Source organism: Symsagittifera roscoffensis, chromosome 5 (assembly GCF_963678635.1).
Source record: "Symsagittifera roscoffensis chromosome 5, txSymRosc1.1, whole genome shotgun sequence".
NCBI classification, from domain to species: domain Eukaryota; kingdom Metazoa; phylum Xenacoelomorpha; order Acoela; family Convolutidae; genus Symsagittifera; species Symsagittifera roscoffensis.
In genome coordinates this window covers 22,824,618-22,845,583 of record NC_087066.1, presented here as the reverse complement: position 1 = coordinate 22,845,583, position 20,966 = coordinate 22,824,618, and the positions used below count along the sequence as shown (strand labels likewise).

Genomic DNA, 20,966 nt, shown 5'->3' with positions numbered 1-20,966 from the left:
ATGAAATTGCTGTCATAAAAAAACAACAGTTTTTTGGAAATACACAAAATCTAAGCGAAAAGCACAATCCTTAGCATTTAAAAAAAATCAATATTTTTTGAGCAATCACTAAAACAATAACACGTGGTTAGACTCTAGTTGATTCGAAAACAAAAAATGCCAAAGAAAACTGTTGTCATAAAAAAAATTTGTTCAAATGAATTGTTAGAAATTGCAACTTTTATACTATAACCCAATTGATTTGTTCAAAACAATAATAATCAATTTTCATCCTTGACAAAACATGAGCCCAAGTTATTTAGGCCGAATAAATTTTCTAAACGAAAAAAAAAACAATGGAAAATGTATTAGTCAGGGATAGTAAATTTGAAAAATACAGGAGTATATCAACAATACTTGAGACTACAATTAAAATTGCTTACAGTGTAGCTAATCCAAAATCATGGCGTAGCAACTAAGCCGACAAAACGTAAGCCAACAAACTATAGTCCGGCTATTTGATTTTTGCTAATTTTGAAAATGCCAAGAATTGGTAAAAAAGCAACATCATGTCAATTACAAATGTGTAGAAGTTGTTTACGGGAAAAAATGTCTAGTTCCAGATTACGAGACTCATACAGTAAGAATCATGGTAGTCTTCAAACTACTTGTATCTGGACAAGCCAGTTAAGCTCCGCTCTTTTCTAAATTTGCGTTCGCAATAATTACTGAATCAGCTGCTGTGCTCGGACTTGAGAATTTCTTTTCTACTCAAGCCTAGAATGGTTTGACTCCAAAGGCAGGTTGAAATTATTTGAAGGTGCTCGTTGCTTGAGGATGAAGCAACATTACCCAGCCCAGAAAAATAACCAAAAAAAATTGCATGTAGTTCTTAAACAGGGGCACAACAGCGGTTCGCCGTGATGAGCTGTACAGCTCTTGTGTTGGTCCTTTCCCCCGTGGATAAAAAGGTGGGATGGTTATAAGCAGTGCGAACCGGTAGAAGGCTGCATCTACTGAGGGCGGCCTGAAAGCTCTATATATTCACGGGAAAGAGTTGCGCATTTTAGTTTTGAATCGATGAATTGAACGAGAATTTTCTTCTGATTTCTGCTCTTTTCTCTGCAGCTACTAGAGGTTCAAGGCTATAACAAGGGATAGAAAAACGTTCCTGTTAACTGTTAATTCAACTGATTTCTAGTTCGCATACATAAGACACTAAACTAGAGGTCAACACATAACAGCTAGACAGATCTAGACTGATTGACAGGCAGGTACCAAAATCACACTTAATTATAATATGAGAACTCTCAGAGATAAGTAATAAATGGATAGCAACTAAATTGATTGACATGTAAATATGTAGCCCCTCACATTTCCGTACAGATGTAAAAATTAAATACATAGTATTTGTTTTGATAAACAAGTTCTACCTATTGTATCTACAACATCTTATATGTTTGGCATTTGGTATTTGTTTTTATGAACTTGTTTATTAAGTTCTTGAGATTCCAACGCTAATTTCACGGACCCGTCTTTTTCGGTGATCACGATCGGAGAAACAAAATATCGATCCGAACATTCTTTCAACTTTTCTATATGTCCCTGAGTTATTAGCTTATCAATCTCCTTGTCCACCTTTTCTTGGAGCGTCACCGGCACTCTCCGTCCCTTCTGCTGCAATGGTACAAGATTTTTGAAAAATTCCGCTTGAACCTTGTAGTTTCTAATTTTTCCGATCCTAGTAAAAAGTTTTGGGAATAGCTTACTAAACTATAGTTGCCACGGGTCCATCTGCTCATCCTCCGATTCTCCAACGTGCTCCTTCTCACATGAACTGTCTTCCGTCCCCTGGATGTTCATCACTGCCCCCCTTGGATCTGCTTGCATCAACTGGAGTCCGAGTTTCCCCATCAAGTCACGTCCCACGATTGATGGTCTGGTCCCTCCAATAACTCGGACTTCTGCTATCGTCTTCCAGCCGTTGGATGCCAACTCAAGCTCCATTTTTCCTAACATTTTGATCCGATTGTTGCTGTAGTCCCGAAATTCGTCGTCTTCAATGTCATCTTAGTTCAAATTGATTACCGCTCGTCCCACTGTTTTCCTCAAGCCATCCAGTGTTAATATGGATATTGGCGATCCACTGTCGATCCAGATGTTCATCGGGTGTCCATTAATATATATTTTAAGCTTAGGTCCGGCATTTTTCAATAGCGTCTCTTGCTTACGTCTAATTGCCATAACCTTGTAGTCGTCTGAACTTTCCGATGACCAGCTGTGGTGTTCTCGTTTAACAAAACCTACTGAATTGGCCGCAACTTGTGAGCCAACGTCATCCGAGGTAGTATATCCTCTCCATCAAATGGCTCATCCCCTTGGATTAGTCCAACTGGCTGTCCCCCCCGTGACTGTCGTTTTCCCCGACAAGTTCTCTCAAAGTGCCCGACCTTTTTGCAAGAATTGCATGTGACGGCTCTTGCTGGGCATCGTTGTCGGTTTTCTGGAGTGAAGTTCGGCTGATCGCAATTGTAACATCTCCGTTCTTGCATTCGTTCTTGTGTTCGACCCCCCCCCCCCCGATTTGGGCATTGGCCCCGTCCCCTTGGCATTCCTCGTCCCCTGGATCCACGAATATTGTTGATTGGTTCGGTTTTGATCTGCAGAGAACCCCTTGGCGATGGATAGGCCGTTCCAGTGGAACCGGATGCGACGCCCTTGTAAATCTTTGCGTACTTGTCTCCTCTTTCATACGACATTGCGATTCTTAATGCTTCCTCCGGAGTCTTAGTTTCCCGACACAGCTCGTTCTGTGCATCCCTGTTCCTCATATTGAATATAAATATAACTCTCACCATTTTCCGCTCTTGGGTACCCAAATTGCATCTCGCCGCCATTCCGCTGAGTTCTGCATAGAACGATTCCAAACTTTCTCCCTCCTTTTGTTTCCTGGACAACATCTGGTACATCTCATACGTCTCATTTCGCTCCTTTTGGAAAAGGGCTACACAGGTATCCAAAAATCGTGGGTATCGTATTGTTTCCATATTCAAAGCCCGCTGTCCCTCGTGTCCCAAACATAGGTACAGATTCGATATCAGTGTACGTTCAACTTCTTCCCTTGGTTTGCCACCAACTTCTCCCAGGTCATTAATCTGCGCTTCAGTTAATGTTGACGGAAAGTAAAATTCCGAAGAGACTAATCCATGTTTCGCCACCATTGCCCAATGAAATCTCTGCTTCCAATGCTCCCATAAGAGTTGTGGTTCCGCCTGATTCGGAGGCCAGAATTCCACAATACCAAGGGGTTTTTTTCCCCCACCATCTGCTTGCTGCGCCATAACAAGGGATAGTAAAACGTTCCTGTTAAGTGTTAATTCAACTGATTTCTAATTCGCATAAATAAGACACTAAACTAGAGGTCAGCACATAACAGCTAGACAGATCTAGACTGATTGACAGGCAGGTACCAAAATCACACTTAATTATAATATGAGAACTCTCAGAGATAAGTAATAAATGGATAGCAACTAAATTGATTCACATGTAAATATGTAACCCCTCACAGCTAAACTGTTAGATGGTTCGAGTTTTAGGACTCAAAAATGTCATTTGTTTAAGTAACGTCTTTGGCTAGAGCCTCACATAAGTTTCCCACAATTCAGCGAATGGAATAAATACTTTGAAAAAACAAACTGACTATAACTTTAGCATTTTAGTGAATAGATTTATGAATAGAAACTCGTTTTTACGATAAGTGAAACTTATACTAAGGTCTAGCCAAGATACTTAGCTTTCCAATAACAGTTTTGAGTGCAAAAACTCAAACTTCTTCTCCAGATTTGAAAGATTTTTTTGGCTCAGTTGATCCTCGAGCCTTTTTTTTCATTTTTGATCCGGCTTGATCCTTTAAAATAGCTACACCCATCACGTTTCAAAAATTAAGCCATGAAAATTAAATAACTCAACGTAATTTTTGAAATATTCTACCATTACTCCCGTGTTTTTCAGCACTAATCAGTGACGTCGCCCTGGCGAGCATAATCTCAGTGGTCGCCATGATTACCATTTCGGCGTTCCTTATAACGCTGTGCTTGATTCTTCGATTCCAAAATGCCACATTCGCTCGACACGTAGAGCGTCTTGCAGGACAACACATGCAGCCTCGGGGACCATATGGCGACGACGGAAACACGTGGGGGTCCAACAGTACCATGGATACTGGGATTAACATCCGACGTCTTCAGCCAGGACACAAAGGGTATTGAGACATGCTGCGACGACGGCCAGTTGGCCGGAAATTTCAAGGCAACTGATTGAAAGGCTTTACTGTGTATATCTCTTATCATCGTAGAAAAGACAAATAGTACTGTTCATTTTAGAACCCATTTTATGTTTGATCGAATTGAACTATGTAGAGAACATGAGAAAACTAAAAGCGCCTACAGAATCTTGTCCGTATCGGAAAATGTTCCCGCAGTGACAAAAATGGATAGATATTGATTATCTGCAGAAAAGTATACAGATTTCAGATCTGTTTTAACTATCTATAGTAAAACTTCGATTATATAGTTTTAAGAATCGATTATAATGCATTTCGTTTTCCAAAAGTTTTGTACTGTAATCTTCAAAATATAATCATTATCAAATTACTCTAAAATTTTTTTTTTCTGTATCAAACTTCATGATAAATTTCGTTAAAAGATTATATACAGACTTTATACACACTAAATTCATATTATATACCCATTATATACTAATTTTCTCAACGGAACTCGTCCACCAGACAATATGAGATTAAAGAAAAAAATTATAATGCAGGCTTTTCACTTAAATTATTGTGTTAATGTTTGATCTGATAAAAAAAACTATTTAAAACAGTACTCATTTATTCTAAACACACTTTTCTAACTTGTTGTTGCTGTTCTTTCTTAAATTCCACTAATACATTTGATCTTATAAAGTTCATTTGAAGAAAATTCACATAAAAGTACTTTTTTTACCGCGGGAGTCCGGAGTTTGCAAAATTTTTCTCAAGGAACTCGTAGTTTGCGGTAAATAAGTTTCCTCAAACTGAAGAAAACTTTCCTGATTACAAACTTTTGCTAAAACTTGTAGAAAAAAATCGTTAGTTTCAGCTTTGGATGATGCTACGAACCTATAGTTTTTAGACAATATAATCAATTTTATAAAAATTATATACAAATTAATTACAAATTATTTACAGATTATATACATATTATCTATAGATTATATACAGGTTTCATTTTATGAAGGTTATATACTGAATACAGGAAGATTATGTACAGGTTAAATGCAGGTTTTACACAATAGAAAAACTGATTAACTTGGCACTAAAATCCACATATTTTGAAAAAGAAAAATTTCATTCCAAATTTCCTACCAAACCTAGATCAGAAAAAAACATTCAAATCTTTCAATATAAACTCCATCAAACAAGAATGAAGGTAAAAACAAGTTATTGGATCACTTTATCGTGCGTTGGAAATCAATTTGAAATAATTCAATCAAACGCTGGATGAACGTGAATCAATCAAGCATTTTGAAAAAAATGCGGGTGCGTATTAACTTCAAATAAAGCACGTAAGCGTTTTTTAAACAAAAACTTAGCGAAAGGCATCCAAAAGAATTCAAATTCATCAAAAAGCTTATGATTTCGATGTTGAGTTGTAAAGAAGTAAAGAAACAATTTTGTAAAAAAATCTAAAATCTAAAAAAAGTTTTCCAAAATTATAACTCGGAAAGAACCAAAACTTAATTAAAAAACTTTGTCATAATCCTGCAATAAAGCATTTAAAGCTATAATAATTTAAAAATAGCAGTGACATAAATTTCATAAAGACGAAGCGGAGCTTCGCACCACTTGCATTACAACACAAACGTAGAAAAAAAACAACTCGAAAAAACTGAAAATGTTAAAACTAACTATTTTAACCAAAATTTTCTTATGTCTAGATAAAAAAGAACTTGGATTCAGCTGAAGCTGGAGATATGTGTTTGATATTGAATGAATTTGCTATACTGATTCGTCGCCCAAAATTTGGCGAATTGGATTTTGCCCAAAACCTTAGTTGTTTCTCTACTAAAACCAGTGAAAAGAGTAAAAAAAAACTTGCGATAGTTTCACGAGAAAAAAATCATTTACTAAAAATTAACGAGCCACCGCTTTTGCAGGAACCATTATGGCAACCGCCACTTCCTTCAGTTGAACTTTTCATCTCAGATTTGATTGGGTAAAATTTAAGAAAATTCACAAAAATTTTCCAGAAAACGGTCAAAAGTTCTAAAAAACGGCCGTAAAGATTTACAAAATTCATGAATTTTTCCTGCAAAGAGCAGGTTGGGGCCGCTTAAGCAGAGAAGATTCCCAAAACCGGGTTTCTCAATTGATCTCAACTTGAGAATTGGCGCCCTGTTTTTCGCGTAAAGTCAAAAAGTTGCAAAAAAACTGTCAAAGTTTGCTTATGAAAAAAATTATGGCCTTCAAACGGGCATAGCCATCCATAAAGGTAGGCTTTCAACAACTTGGTGTTTCGAACAAACGCATGATATCAGATTTGGCAGGATAGTTAGCGAGAAAAGTCCAAAAAACGGTCAAATAATCAAAAACTTGACATTTTCGACAATCATAGCTTTTTGTGTGAAAAAATAGGGCGTTGCCGCTTATGCAGTAGGGTTTCAACCAACCTTTAGTTTCGATTGAACCAAAATCTCAGATTTGGAAGGGTAGTTCTTGAGAAATGTTAACAATTTTTGACTTTTCCGAGGGCCATAACTTTTGGTGTCGGAAAAATTTGGGAGTAGTCGCATAGGCAAGTGAGCTTCCTACAACCCGCTCTTTGAATTGAACTTAAAATGTTAAATACTCAAGAATTTTTAAAAAAATATTCAAGAGCTTTTAAGAATATTCAAAAGTATGAGTCAATATTCCTCATTAGACTTTTCCGAAAGCTGTAGACAGCGGGGCCAGACAAAGAGACTCTAGAGGAGTATACAGGCACACAGGCGAGAAGGCGGACTTTCAATTGACACCTCTTTTCGAAAATCAAAAAAATTTTCTGAGAAAAACTAAAATTTTTCTCATGAATTTGGAAATAGCTTTCCACAATGAAAAAAAAACGAAATTTCAACAAACCGATTGGTAAACATACAATCAGTATGAAAAGTGTGGAGATAAGTGTTCACATTGTGTTTTTCTGGAAATGACCCAGAATTAGGTCATTGAGCCGATAAAAATAGGCCGAAGAATATTGGCCAAAGGAATTTTTTTAAGCGAAACAAAAAAAACACGGAAAATGCGAAGTCAAGGTAAGTTAAATTTCAAATTGCAGGAGTAAATCAAACACTCAAAGCAACATTAAAAAAATGCGCGCAGCAAAAAAAAAACGATTTCAAGATCTGACAACTGAGCCGATAATATATCAGCCGAAAAATAATTGGCCGCCAATTTTATTTGAAACAGAAAAACTCCCGTTTGAGAAAAAACAGGTCCTTGTCAGATTCAAACCCAGGACTTTTGCCGTTCCAGGCTTAATTGTTACCTCCAGGCTACGTTGGACGGAAACGCATAGAATATTGAATTCATTATGAAACAAGATACAAGCGAATCTGTTAAAAAAGTTGTTAACCCTAAGAAGTCTATATTCTCGTTTGATGCGATACAAATATGAATGACTATGATTAAAATCAAATGGAAAACAAATACTCAAAAATCGTGGTTTTCGATATAAATTAAACCGAAACTTATTAAGCCGATGAAAAAGACAAAAAATGAAAAAAAGAAATGAAAATTTCACAAATCGAGCTAGTAAAATTACAATCAAGTTAAAAACAAATTTCGATTCGGCAGGACTTTCAAAATGCTAGAACACTTCAGTCAACTACAGTGAAAATTGTTTGCAGCAAAGAAAACGATTCTTCGATAAGGCAATTAAGCCGAAAAAACATAAGCGGACAAATAATAGACCAACTTTTTTATGAACCGGAACAAGTCCTAGTTAGATTCGAATCCAGGACCATTGCCATTCTAGGCGTATTCGTTATCTGCAGGCTATTCGAAAGGGAAAAGAAATCGGAAGTCAAACTGCTATAAAGTAAATTTGAGCCTGAACAAACTTCAAGACTTTACCTGTAAAAAAAACGAAAAGAAATCAAAGCGACATATATAGGAGTTTTAACTACGTTCATCGACGCTTAAAAAAACTGGCATGATCTCGGTTTCGAACGTTTGGTCATCTGCGACGTAATCCCGCTCTTCACCACCACAGTACGGGACCCACATTTTCATAAAAATTAAGTTCATTAATAAAGCGAGCTATCAAATGATTCTGTTAAACTAGTTGTCAACCCACAAAAAGTCTATATTCCAAAAGCAAAAATTTTTGCGAAAGCGTCCCAAAAAAAATAAAATCAAAAATCCGATCCCATACATTTTCACAAAATTTGTCTTTATCAAACAGGAAACTTTAGGCAAACATGCCAAGCAAGAAATTTGAATTTCAAATTGGCAACTGAACAAAACTTACGAAGCGGAAACAAGGCCGACAATCTTTTGAGCAGACACCAATTGAGCCAAAAAAATAGATTTCGTTAGACTTTAAAAAGTTTCAATTCCCCCGAAACTACCCTATAGTAACCTGCAAGTGATTGACTGTATGTCAGCTGTGATTCAAATGTAGTCAGCTGCAAGCACTGGTTTTGTTTAACTAGTTGTTAACCCAAAACAAGTCTACATTCCGATTTGATAACGCTTGCTAATTGCAAGCGTAATAAATTCCAAAAAAACTCACAAATCTTTACACAAATCTCAACCGTAAAAACTGTTTGTTGTTTTGAGAACCCAACTTGTAGATTAATTTTTAACAGCAAGACTCAGCATTCAGGTGAAAGAGAAAACTCAGCTCATGCTTTGTCCATGCACCAAGACCAGCGGAATAAAAACTCATCGTTTCAAAATGAAAAAAATTAAGGAACAAAAAAAAACATTTTTTACAACGCGTCCCTAATTTAGTTCACGCACTAAGACCAGCGGAATAAAAATTCATTGTTTAAAAAAATATATGGACCACTTTAAGTGAAAAAAAAATTACAACGCGCCTCTGATTCACTGGCATTTTTATGCTCCTGAAATAAATCAGCAATCAGAATACAGAGACAACGCAGAGCATGGCATTATTGGCGAAACATCAAACAAGTCAAGCAAGACGACAAAAAAATGAAACTGATATCAGAGTCTTAAAAATTGTTCTATCAAGATTTGTCTCCTAAGAAATTTCTTTGCAGAAAACAGGTCTATTAAGACAAGTTCGTGTTTAGGTCACTCTTCAGCATAAAACTATAATTTTGACCTTCAAATGACGCAATATGAAGCGAATAAACCAATACACCTTGAGCCGAAGGCTCTTTTCCTTTACCCCACCTGCATGTTTTTAAAAGTTCACATTGTTCGATTGTTGCAAATTGGTATACGGACTAATTAGCTCATGACAAACATATTTGATGTTCATAATTAACCTTGTAAAACCGCTCTTTACACCAAAACTGATGCTCGTGTAAAGTGGGGGGGGGGGGGGGGGAGGAAACAAAGGCGAGCCGAAATTTATAAATGCAAAAATTTTTAACGAAAAGACGGTTACTATATATGGAAGAATTGCGTTCCCGTCTCGCATAACATTATATTTTTGACCTTCGAATGACCCACAATAACACTAACCGAGACTTTCAACCGAAGCTTTTTAAGCAAAAAAAAACGGAAAGTATAAACGGATAAAGACGAGAGTGGGTAAATCAACCGCTAAAAAATAAAAAACGAATTTTGAATTCAACAGGTATTGAAGATGCAGCAATGCTCAAGATCTGCTTTGATATTGGACAAATCTTTTGAAATTTCAAACTTTTACAGATAAGGGTTGTGAACAAAATTTATCACAAAACAAAAATAGCCAATTGCTGCACAAGTAGCACAATTTTCCGACCACAGTCATGAAAAACCTTAGAAAACATTGTTTTTGTTCCGACTATTGAAATTTGGGAGGCATTTTGTATTCGGGTGTTTCCGTTTTTCGTTTTCCACGGAAAATCAAGTACCACAAATGATAATCGGAATGGGTCGACTGATATTTTATTTTACAGCAGCCGAGGTTCGAACATCAATAAAAAGTTTAGAAAAGAAGTCCCAGTGTCGAGAAAGACTGGATTGAAATTTTAGATATTTAGGCTAATGTCGAGCAAGTAAAGCGATCGAGTAACTTGGTATTCGTCATTTAGGCTAAAAAATTGATATGAAAAAAGAAAACGAGTTTGGCCATAAAAAATGAATATTATTATTTCAAAAAATTTGCACAGAAAAAAAAGAACAGTTTTTTTTAGTGTCGTTTTTTTTCCGGCTTGGCGGGATGAGAACTAAACAAACGCGGACAACGTTAGTGAGTTTTCACAAAGTTTTATTGTGAAGGAAACAAAATGAAATGACCAGTTCTAGTTTTTCCGGAGCAAAACCAAGTTTTTCCTACCCTCCCAAAAAACCTACCCTCCCGAAGACCAACTTCCTCCCTCTGCTCAAGGATTGGAACAAAAAGTCTAGTACCCCGTTTCAATGCGCATTTGATCGCAAGGGCACAGAACAAGTTAAGAAAACTAAGTCGACTGAGTTTCGAATATTTGAGTTAATATGTGAAATTAGCCAAAAAACTAGGGAAGGTCCACTGACATGTGTATATTTAGTTTACGAAAAAAAAAACAGCTTAACTGATAACAATTGAACCAAATGCTATTCAAACAGAATGAAAACCCTGATAATATTTACAGTAAAGCGTTTTTCATTAGACTGTTGGAGTGAATACTTATTATCGATCAAAATGAGATAAGAAAAAACAGCCGGAAGACGATAAAAAAAACTTTTCAAACCAAATGGAAAAATGTAAACATAGCCAACAGACAGTTGGAAAAGAGTCAATGAACGCAAGGAAACAAAGCGAGTTGTTTTTTTTTAACTAACTTCCGAATTTTATAGAAAAAACTATATGACCTTACAGCTCTAAGAATTTCCAGAACAATTTGAAAATCGCCATTTTTTTGATAAATTTACGCAATTTGAGAAAACTGGATTATAAGATGGCGTTTTTACTCCTCTCAAATCTGAAAATTAAAACCCTTTTTTTGAAACTACAAGTCAATTACGCTTTTTATGCCCTTTACACTTTTGCTGTTTCATAGTGGAGCTGGCCTTTCTTTTAACTAAAGAAATGAACTGAGCTTAACAAGAACTCAAAAGTCAATCCGCGAAAAATCAACTTTGAGCTTGAACAAAAAAAATCATCACTAACTATATGAATCTTTACTACTTTCATTGACTTCCCACTTTACTGTACCGACAATTTGACGAAGTGTGCGGAAACTATGGCGTAGGGTGCTTTTTTGGCTGATTTTGAGTAACCTATGTGAAGCTTGTAGGGGGCTCATCATATTAAAGCCTTATTAAAATTAATTCGGCTCCCAGAATGTTTTTAAGCAAATTATAAGCTTAAAGAATATCGGGTATCCTCTTTCATTTTTTATTGCTTTACTTTGATAGCTGTAGCCGGAAAATTTTGTGCTGCCAGCACATCAATAGGCTAACCTTATTACTCTTCTAAACATAATGATTACTCTACTCTTTTCGAATCATTTTTTACCGCAACATCAAATTAGGAGGCAGCTGCATAAATAAGTTCAAAAATTGTCACCCAGTGAACAACATTTTTAACCGGTCAAAAGTCTAGTAGCCCTTGTTTCTAAACTTTAGCTACTCGCAAGTAACTTTCCGACATTCGTGACAATACCAAGCAGCATCGAGATTCACGACTTTCTGCACGCAATTTCAGCTACCTGAAAGTAGGCTCGTAGTAGATCGAGAGTGATATCATTTCACATCCCTGCGGTCTTGATTTCGATTCCAAAATATGTTTCGAAAAAACTATCTGGTCGAGAAAAACTGAGCTAAGGGAGTATATGCGAACTAAACTTGCGAACTGAACTCAAACTAAATTTTGAATCATTTTTTGCTTACCCACGTAATAATCATCTAACTCTTGAAGTGTAGTTTCAATCAAAGCCCCGCCCCTCCCTCCTGTGCTACTAGCACAGCAACTGGGCAATTGTTTTTCTTTAAGCACACGCAGTACGGATTATACACATCAAAAACTTAACTCAATAAAACTAAAACAATAGGCATCAAACATAGCAGGCAAATACGGAGAATTTCAGTCAAAAAACAGTCTACATGTTCGATGAGTCCATCTAAGTTAGTCCGGACATACTTCCAGTACTCCCATCTTTATCAGTGGTTCTGCTTCTGCCAGAGGAACCAGCAACTCAGTCCCTTTCGTTCCCAAAACATTCACACACCCATCCCCTCGCTCCCACTGCCTTCCGATCAAACCAGCTGCAGCCGCGTTGTCAGAGTCATTCGCATCTATATCTTCAACACACCTTACTCTGACTAACAACTGCTTCGGAGGTTTCGTGTCACGTTGCAAATCAACGACACACCCACCAAAACTGCCTTCATTGACTTGATCGCCAATCGATTCCATATATTCACTCAAAATACGACTGTAATCTGTGAAAAACTTTTTCTCCGATTCTGACAAATTATATCTAGCTTCGGTTGGCAAAGCGATTCCAAGGTTCCAACGCATGGACTGGATCTTACGTAATCTCTGATAGTGATACGCCAGCAGACACCTCTTGTTTCGACTCAGACACGTATGTCTGAGTTGGATTCCGGCAAACAGACCTCGGTTGCCTTCGTCTTCATTGTACATTCGTGATACATCTCGTCTGTTCGTTTCATACCACCATTCAGTTTCGGTTAAAATTTCTTTCGCTAGATTTTCGTTGTACGCAGGAATGTTGTCATTGTTTTCACTGCGCTTTAACTCTTTGATCAACTCAGTGGCTTTACCGCACAGTTGTGTCATGGCGGATCTAAAACCAGAAACTGTTAACGCACTTCTAATGGCAAACTCAATTCGTGAAAACCTGCCAAACAGAAAGCGGAACTCTCTGTAAGCTTCCTTCCACGCTTTATCAGGCAGGAATGAGGCAGATTATATTGCTCAATGCCAATACAAATAATTTCGGCTAAAACGATAAACAGAAATGAATCAGACGAAAAAATTAGCTAAGATCTCGGAGCGAGCTTGAACTATCATTTTCCGAGTCCTAACACCTAGGTTTCATTGCTACCAGCGTATTCTTTTAAATGCAAAACTCTAATTCCTTGTTTTTTATAAATTCTTCAACTGTTCAAAACAGAAATCTTTTTAACGTTTTTATCTTCCTGATACTAGCGGTTAACTGATAACATACTACTTTCCGGTAGGGTTTCGAACCTAGCTAGAAAGATGTTCCTCCAAATTTTCAAAAATTTCAAAACAAAAATACATGTTTGTCGTAATAATGGCCATTCCATGACTGTTCTTCAATGCAGCAAACAACGGTCCCTGCACTTATCCTCGCCAATTTTTGAAGACCTCGCAAGTTGATTAGAGCCTTCAGAATACTTTAGATTAGATTATAGATTATAATAAACTCGTTTTAACATTTAAAATATGTATCTACACGGGCGAAGCGGAGCTTCACACAACTTGCGATACAAAGCAAACATAAAAAACAAATAGAAGAAAATGAAAAATGTTTGAAAAAACTAGGTAAACCAAAATATTCGTACGACTCGATAAAATATAACTCAGGGCACAGCTAAAGCTGGAAGTAGCTGTTCGATATTTTTGAATTGGTTATGCTGATGCTGAAAAAAAAATAAAATTTCAAAGTTTCACAAATTGGACTTTGCCCAAAACCTTAGCTAATTGTGCAAATCTCAGATTAGATAGGGTAGTTTCTAAGAAACGTCAAAAAATTTCGAAAAAATGGCCTAAAGTTCAAAAACTTGACTTTCCGAAATCAAGAACTTTCTTTTCTGTAAAAAAGGGTTGGGTCCACTTAAGCAGCGCAAATTGCCAAAACCGGGTTTCTCGACTGAACACTTAACCTAGAAATTGAGTTTCAAAAAACTTAAAACCATAAATTGACTTCTCCGAGGGCCGTTATTTTTTGTGTAATAAACTGTGCGTATTCATTTATGTAGGGGAGCTTCCCACAACTCGTTTTTTCGATTGAACGCAAAAACTCAGATGTGGAAGGGTAGTTTTCGAGAAATTCAAAACATTTCAAAATACGGTCAAAAACCAAAAAATTGCCTTTTCCGGTGGCGATAACTTGTGTAAAAAACAATCGAGCTTAGCCGATTATGCAGGGGATCTTTCCACAAATCGTTCTACTCATTAAACATAAATTCATAGGTTTGGGAGCAAGGGTATTGGAGAGGGCAGACGCCCCCCCCTTAGGATTTCGACCCCCTGCCGACTCAAGGGGTCCCCCTTTATACTATTTAAGATCTTTCTTTTTGGCCTCTTTTTTCAAAATTTTGCCTGCTGCGCAGAAATTTTGGCCAAAACAGGGTCTTTGTTGTGCTTTGGGAGAGCTCGGAAAATCAATTCGGTCGACCTTTTTCGAAAATCCGCCCCAGCCTTCTAGAAAATTCTAGATCCGCTCCTGTTTAGGAGGGTAGTAACGGAAAAACCGGAAGGCTGTAGACAGTGATATATCGTAAAAAGATACTAGGGAATTATGCAGGCACAATTTGACGGTCTTTCCATAGATGATATCTGTTGGAAATTGGTGGTGCAAATTTTAGAAAACAGTTAAAATATTTTTCAAAGCGTCTCAAAACAATTTTTTTCAATAAAAACCCTATAACAATTGAAATAAGCAGCACAGAACGTTCCGACCATGGTCTTTGAAAATACAAAGTTTTTTTCAAATTTAAGTCATTTTTTCTGCGTGATGTGATAAAGGATCTAAACGAAAAACTAGAACTTAGGCATATTCGACAGTCAAAGTAAAATAGGCAATAGGACAACAGATTTTAGGAAGCAAATGAAAAAAAAAACAACTATCAAAAAAAATCCGAAGTTTTTATTGTTTTGCAGCATTTTTTTTTGAATTTTAATTCCCAAAATTGCGTTAAAAAATTCCAAAAACTATTTTTACAGGAGTAAATTTGATTTTAACGACAAAAAGCATAAATAAGCTATTATAAGCCTGCTCGCTCGCTTCATTTGCTCGAATTTAGGGCAAAAATTTCAAACCTGTTTATCTGGATACCGGGACAACTTTTTGAAAAATTTTTAGTAGTTCGAATCACCAATTTAATATGATATATCAATCGACCCATCAATCGAGTAGTTGTGGTACCTGATTTTGCGTGGAAAACAAAAAAGAAAAATAATACGCACCCAATTACAAATTTCCTCCCCGTTTTCTATGTTCGGAATAAAAAATAATGTCCGAAAAAAAACAGTTCCCGCTCGGATTCGAACCAACAGCCTTTGTGGTCTTAAATAGGAGTGTTAAATATACGCCAAATAAGCTGGATGGCTGTTTGAATTTAAAAAAAACAATGTCCGGATGGAGCTCGAGCCCCGATCCTAGGCTCCCAACGCAAAACCTCGATCTTAAGCTCCTAAGGCATGCACTCAACCACTAAACCAAAAAAGAAGGAATGGCAAGATACAAAGTTTTGTTTAAATGACATTCAGAACTTGAGAAGACGGACGATATTTTGAAAAAAAAGCAGGTCCCGCCCGGATTTGAACCACAAGCCTTTGACGTGTTAAGCAGAAGTGTTAAATCTACGACAGATGTGCTAGCTGGCTGCTTGAAATTAAAAATAACAAGGTGAGGATGAAACTGGAACCCCGATCTTAACCCCCCAAGGCACATACTTTACCACTAAACCAAAAAGAAAGGGATGGCAATTTACAGAGGCACCTTTCATAAAGAGAAGACACCCGTTGAGAAGAGACCCGTTGCGCCACAAAAAAAAATCTCAAATTTTCATTTGCATTAGAAACATAAGTTTCGCTTATACAACAACGCCATATGTGACCACAGCCGATCAAGTAAGTCCAAAAAACAAAGAATGAAAAAACGCAACGAATTCCGAAACGGGCTGGTTAAAATAAAACTACCGTTAAATAAATCATTAAGAGAACAAGTATCCGATACGCAGACATGATTGAAATGTCTGTTAGTTGACGAAAGTGCAGATTTGAGAAAATGATTCAGTGATTCTGTTGGACAAGTTGTTGAAAAATTATGTTCCCAATTTTATACCGTTTGCTAATCATGAGCACAATAATCAAATTTTTATCATTTCTGTTCACAATCATCGACAGATCACAAACACAAAAATCTGTGCACATATAAAAAAAATCATTAAATTTAGTTTGATAAACCTTTATTACAGAATTCTCCGAAAATTATAACTTAATTTCCTCAAATATCTTGTAACTCAATTAATTCTACCATTGGGGCTTTAGAAATGGTATTCAGAAACTAGGAAGAAAATTGAATCTTCAAAAAAGTCGAGCTACGTATCTAAGCCGATTAAAACAAATAGACGGAAAAATTTAATTGACGGGAAAAAGTCTAGCATCCGGCAACATCCTTGCTAATCGCAAGGGTAAAGATTCGAACGAAAAATTGTTAAGAATAGTCCGATTACAAGTACATTTGCAAACCCGAGGGAAATTAAGCCTTCCAGTCGCGATTCGAACAAAAAACATGATTGAAATTGTGTCGAAAACGACTGGTCTGAAATTTTTCGTTTCAAACTTAGTTTTAGCAGGCGATTTGAAATGCATTCCGACAAACCATTTATTTTCACTTCATTTTTATCAAGATTTTTACTCAGAAAAATTAATTTTTTAATTTGAAATTAATTTTAATTCATTACTATTAGTAATGAATTAAAATTTATTTCAAGTTAAAAACTTTCGCAACAACGGCTGGAAATTCAGAACGAATAAAACTTTTCTATTTTTTGCATTAATTAACGTGCTCGGAATATTCTGTAAAACTTGCACAGCAACACCATCAACCCATTTTAGTTCAAAACTTTGCTAATTTATCAAGAAAGATCTGCGAACGTATAACAATTACTTGGGAGACGTCATCTTTTCTTCTATCGACACAGAGGCGAAAACGCGCTTCGCAAACACTAGCGAAAAACGACAAAAAAGCAGCTCTATAAAGTTTACACAGGCGAAGTTGCATTATGCACAAGCAATAATATGACCGATAGCGCTACTGGGAAAAAGTGAATGAGTAAAACTGAGTGTTTCAAAAATTTAAGTGACGCACGCCAATTTTGACGCATTAGCAGTACCAGTCAATTTGAAAAAAAAACACAAAAACTTATCAAACAACATGCCGCAATTTATAGAGCAGTCTATGGAGCAGTAATAACAAGAAAAAATTAAACTACAATGAAAAACATGAAATTTTTTTTAAATGAGATTTTTTGTGATATAAAAAATCCTCTCAAAAATGGCTAGTTAAAAAGTCGAAATTTGTCTAAAAAAAACCACACGGAGCAGAAAAATTCCGTTACTATTGTTACAAAAGTCGGAACAATAAGTCTGTGTTAAAAACCTTATTATTGGCTGTACTCAATAGCTGGTTACTGATCAAAATGAACACTTTCAAAATGAACACATTTTATCGCAACAATATTTGCGTCGCAACAATATTTGCGTCGCAACAATATTTGCGAATTAGGTTGGAAAAAAAGATAGTTCATACTATAACACAAGCATTGCTCGTGTAAAAAAGAAAAAGTAGATAAAAGGCTCGAAATAGTATAAGCCTACAGATTATGAATCTAATGCACTAACCACTCAGCCACGGACGCTTAAAAAGTCTAAATATAGCCAAAAATCAAGAAGAGAACTGATGCTATGCATCTAAGAAAATAAAGCAGAGAATGGATGCTATGAGTAGTAGAAGGTCCAACACCGGTAACGCTGAGGGGGGTGAGCAGGGTGGGGAAAAGAGCAGGAGCAAAATTTATGTTATTATACTTTCGACACGTTGCACTCGGTATTTACTACCATTTAATTCCAGCTGGAAATACCCACGCAGAGTTTGTAACGCAAACTTGTACTTGCATGTAACTGATACATGCATGTATCCATAAATTCTTTTGGTTCAATTTGGGCCAACATAAAGTTATTTCTTTTCACAATCGGCTTGAAATCTGTTAGGACAAATTACACTTTTATGTATGTGGTGATATTGCGCTTAACAAGAAACTTGAATATATTCGAGCTAATCGTTTTCTTTGCCTAAAAATTTCACCAAATACTTGAAAAATTGATTATAAATTGAATAAATTGAAATTTTTTCATATAGTTGTTGTGCATGTCTGATTTTGAATTTCTGTTTTGGTCAACGAAAACTTTTCTTATCGTCTTCTTCTGGAAATTCAATTAGTCGTAAAAACTTCTAGAACATTCTAGAATTCTTTCTGATTATTTTCTTCTCAACTGAAAAATCATTGGAAAATTTTGAAATCTTTTAAAAAGTAACTCTCAAAATGAGCTGTAGAAATCCTAACGTTGACGATTGTATGGCTAATGATACACGAAGTTTTACAGAATTTTTTTCAAATGAGAATTCGAATGATTCAGGTTAATGATCAAACTATCCAGAGGTTCCAAAACCTGACGAAAGAAAACGATTACCCATCAGAATCCTTGTGCAATGCATGTTACACAGATCGTCAAAAAAAGTGTCAAAAAAGTGAGTTCAAATCAATTAAAGCGCAATTTTGAATCAATTTATGTGCAAATCTTACCTTTCACATTTTCATTGTGTTTTAGTGTAAAGAATACGCAAAAATATACGATCCTTAAATTATATTTAAAGAACCAATTCAACTTTTCACTCCCAAATCTTCTCTGGTGGATTGGACCAAAATCAAGATTGTCGCAAAAAAGAAAAAAACATCTCCCAGCACGCCTGTAAAAAAACTTTAAATGTCTTCGGCTAGAAAACTGTTTTAAATTTACTAACAAATTTTGCATTCAAACTTCAAAATCCATTTTTATGAGTAGGCAATTTTTTTTAGAAATTTTGTCAGTTCATCACTGGTTATTAATTAATAACTGTTTAATAAATTCAAATTTCAAATTAACAGATCAGCAGAAAAACACACTAAAAGATTAGGTTTTAACGGTTCAGAAATTGAGCAATCAATTTTTCGGTACTACAAAGTTTTGTTAATAAAAAAAAACATTCAATTTTCTAAGCATCTCAGTAGATCTATCTAAATATAAAAACCATGTATATAAAGAAACTGAAAAATTTTTCCTCAAAGTTAACGGTTTTGTGGAAATTCGATCACTTAACACAAGCCGCTTACAATAAAAAATAATTAATAGAGTTTCTAATTTGTTCATAACTTTTGATCTGATTATCGGTTAGACGGAATCCACGATTAATACCCTCGTAAGGTTTTTCGTTTGCAGTACACTCTTGTATTTATCGCGATGCTCGACTATGTTTCTGTTTGAACCTTTCAGTGCCATTTTGAGTGTATCATTGTTTTCATTGTATGTTTTACTATTCAAACAAACCATTTCTGTTCCACTCTATTCAATTTTGAAGAAACCAGGCGTTCGATTATCCAACTTCTTATGTTGCTCACAACAAACACGTGATAAGAAATTAAACACATCATCTGGAACATAATCTCTCTCACTACAGTTTTTCTGCACCCAATTTGTATAAATTTCGCAAGCTTCAGCTGTCATGCACTCGTTTATAGTTGATTCAGTCAACGCCAAGTACATTAAATCAGTATCCATTTCAATTGCTCGATTCGTTAAAGGACGTGCTACTCGTCCGAGAAAATCGTATTTGAACTCTAGCATTTGCTGTTTGACATTGTTTAATGTTACAAAACCCACTATAATTGGTTCGTCATGACCTGTTGTTTTTTTGGACATCTTTATTTCGTAGATGTTTCTGTCAATTACATCATAGGACTTTAATCGAGCAGAGTTAATCTTTTTTGTTGCAGCTAATTTGTGAACATAAACAGTTATCGAATTTTGCTTAATTGATTAATTGTTTTCCATGGGCGGGCGCTGTTACCAATAAGTTTCGATGTCTGGGCAATAACAGTCTTATCAACGTCAGCATCTCCAAGTCTGCGGTTATAGCTAACAAAGTCAAGGAAATCCTTGAAAGGTTTCTCGCGATTGTATCGTTTAAACAAATGACACTTCCTGACAATAAGACTGTGAATTAGACACCACTTAATGTGGTCAGTTGTGAGTAGAACTTTTTCACCAAAATAACTGGCTAGAAGACAGCGCCAACCAGTAGACATTATTCCGTTAGCCACAAGAAATTCCTTCATATGACTGTCAAGATCACTGCGATTTACAATCTTGTTTTTGAAAATTGGTGGCAATTCCTCAAAGTACTCTTTCAGATGATCTGGAACGTGGATATCAACCAAAGCTAGACCATATAACTCGTCTGTCATTAGCAACTGGAGAAACTGATCTTTCAAAAGCGTTAAATTTGTCATATTCAATTCTCGGCACATCAATAGCACATCATTATTATACTGCTTTTCGAATGACCATTCACATTCACATTTCTCAATGACAGTGTACCCTGTACACATAAAAATAATCAGAACACGATAATCATTAACAATATTTCAATTTTCATCAAAAATTACACATTTTGGTTTTAAAAAATTTTTTGTTAATAAATTGAGTTGTCATGTTGCAAACAATAACGTATTTTCAATTTAAAAATAACTTGAGATTCAATGAAAGACTTGTGTTGGTTGTCATATTGTCGAATTTGTTCTGGGGTTTTGTTGTGAATTCAGTCTGGCTGAAAAATAAAACAAAAAAAAAACATTCTTTCATTAAATTTGAAAAAATAATAATTTTTAACTATTCAGATTTATTAGTTTGTCAATTAACTACCTCAATAAGTAGACAACTTTGAGCATGGTGATAGCAACCGATAAACTCTCACACTATGCGACATGATAG

At 35.7% G+C, this 20,966-nt stretch overlaps 4 protein-coding genes across 6 annotated transcripts in view; 2 read left to right on the top strand and 2 right to left on the bottom strand.

Moving 5' to 3' along the window:
• LOC134846270 (uncharacterized) overlaps positions 1-4,499 on the top strand; it is a 54,570-nt gene extending 50,071 nt beyond the window's left edge. Inside the window, exon 15 of the mRNA XM_063863552.1 lies at positions 3,991-4,499. Within this exon, the coding sequence (XP_063719622.1) occupies positions 3,991-4,247 (257 nt within the window). The 3' untranslated portion in view covers positions 4,248-4,499. The remainder of the gene's footprint in view (positions 1-3,990) is intronic.
• LOC134845631 (metal transporter nramp1 homolog) overlaps positions 1-20,966 on the top strand; it is a 505,909-nt gene that overhangs the window by 259,013 nt on the left and 225,930 nt on the right. The window lies entirely within an intron of this gene.
• LOC134845635 (dynein regulatory complex protein 8-like) overlaps positions 1-20,966 on the bottom strand; it is a 302,647-nt gene that overhangs the window by 137,123 nt on the left and 144,558 nt on the right. The window lies entirely within an intron of this gene.
• On the bottom strand, positions 12,165-12,978 carry LOC134846026 (DNA replication complex GINS protein PSF1-like). Its single transcript, XM_063863195.1, has one exon. The coding sequence runs from the start codon at positions 12,957-12,959 to the stop codon at positions 12,282-12,284; it is 678 nt and encodes a 225-aa protein (XP_063719265.1). The 5' UTR covers positions 12,960-12,978; the 3' UTR covers positions 12,165-12,281.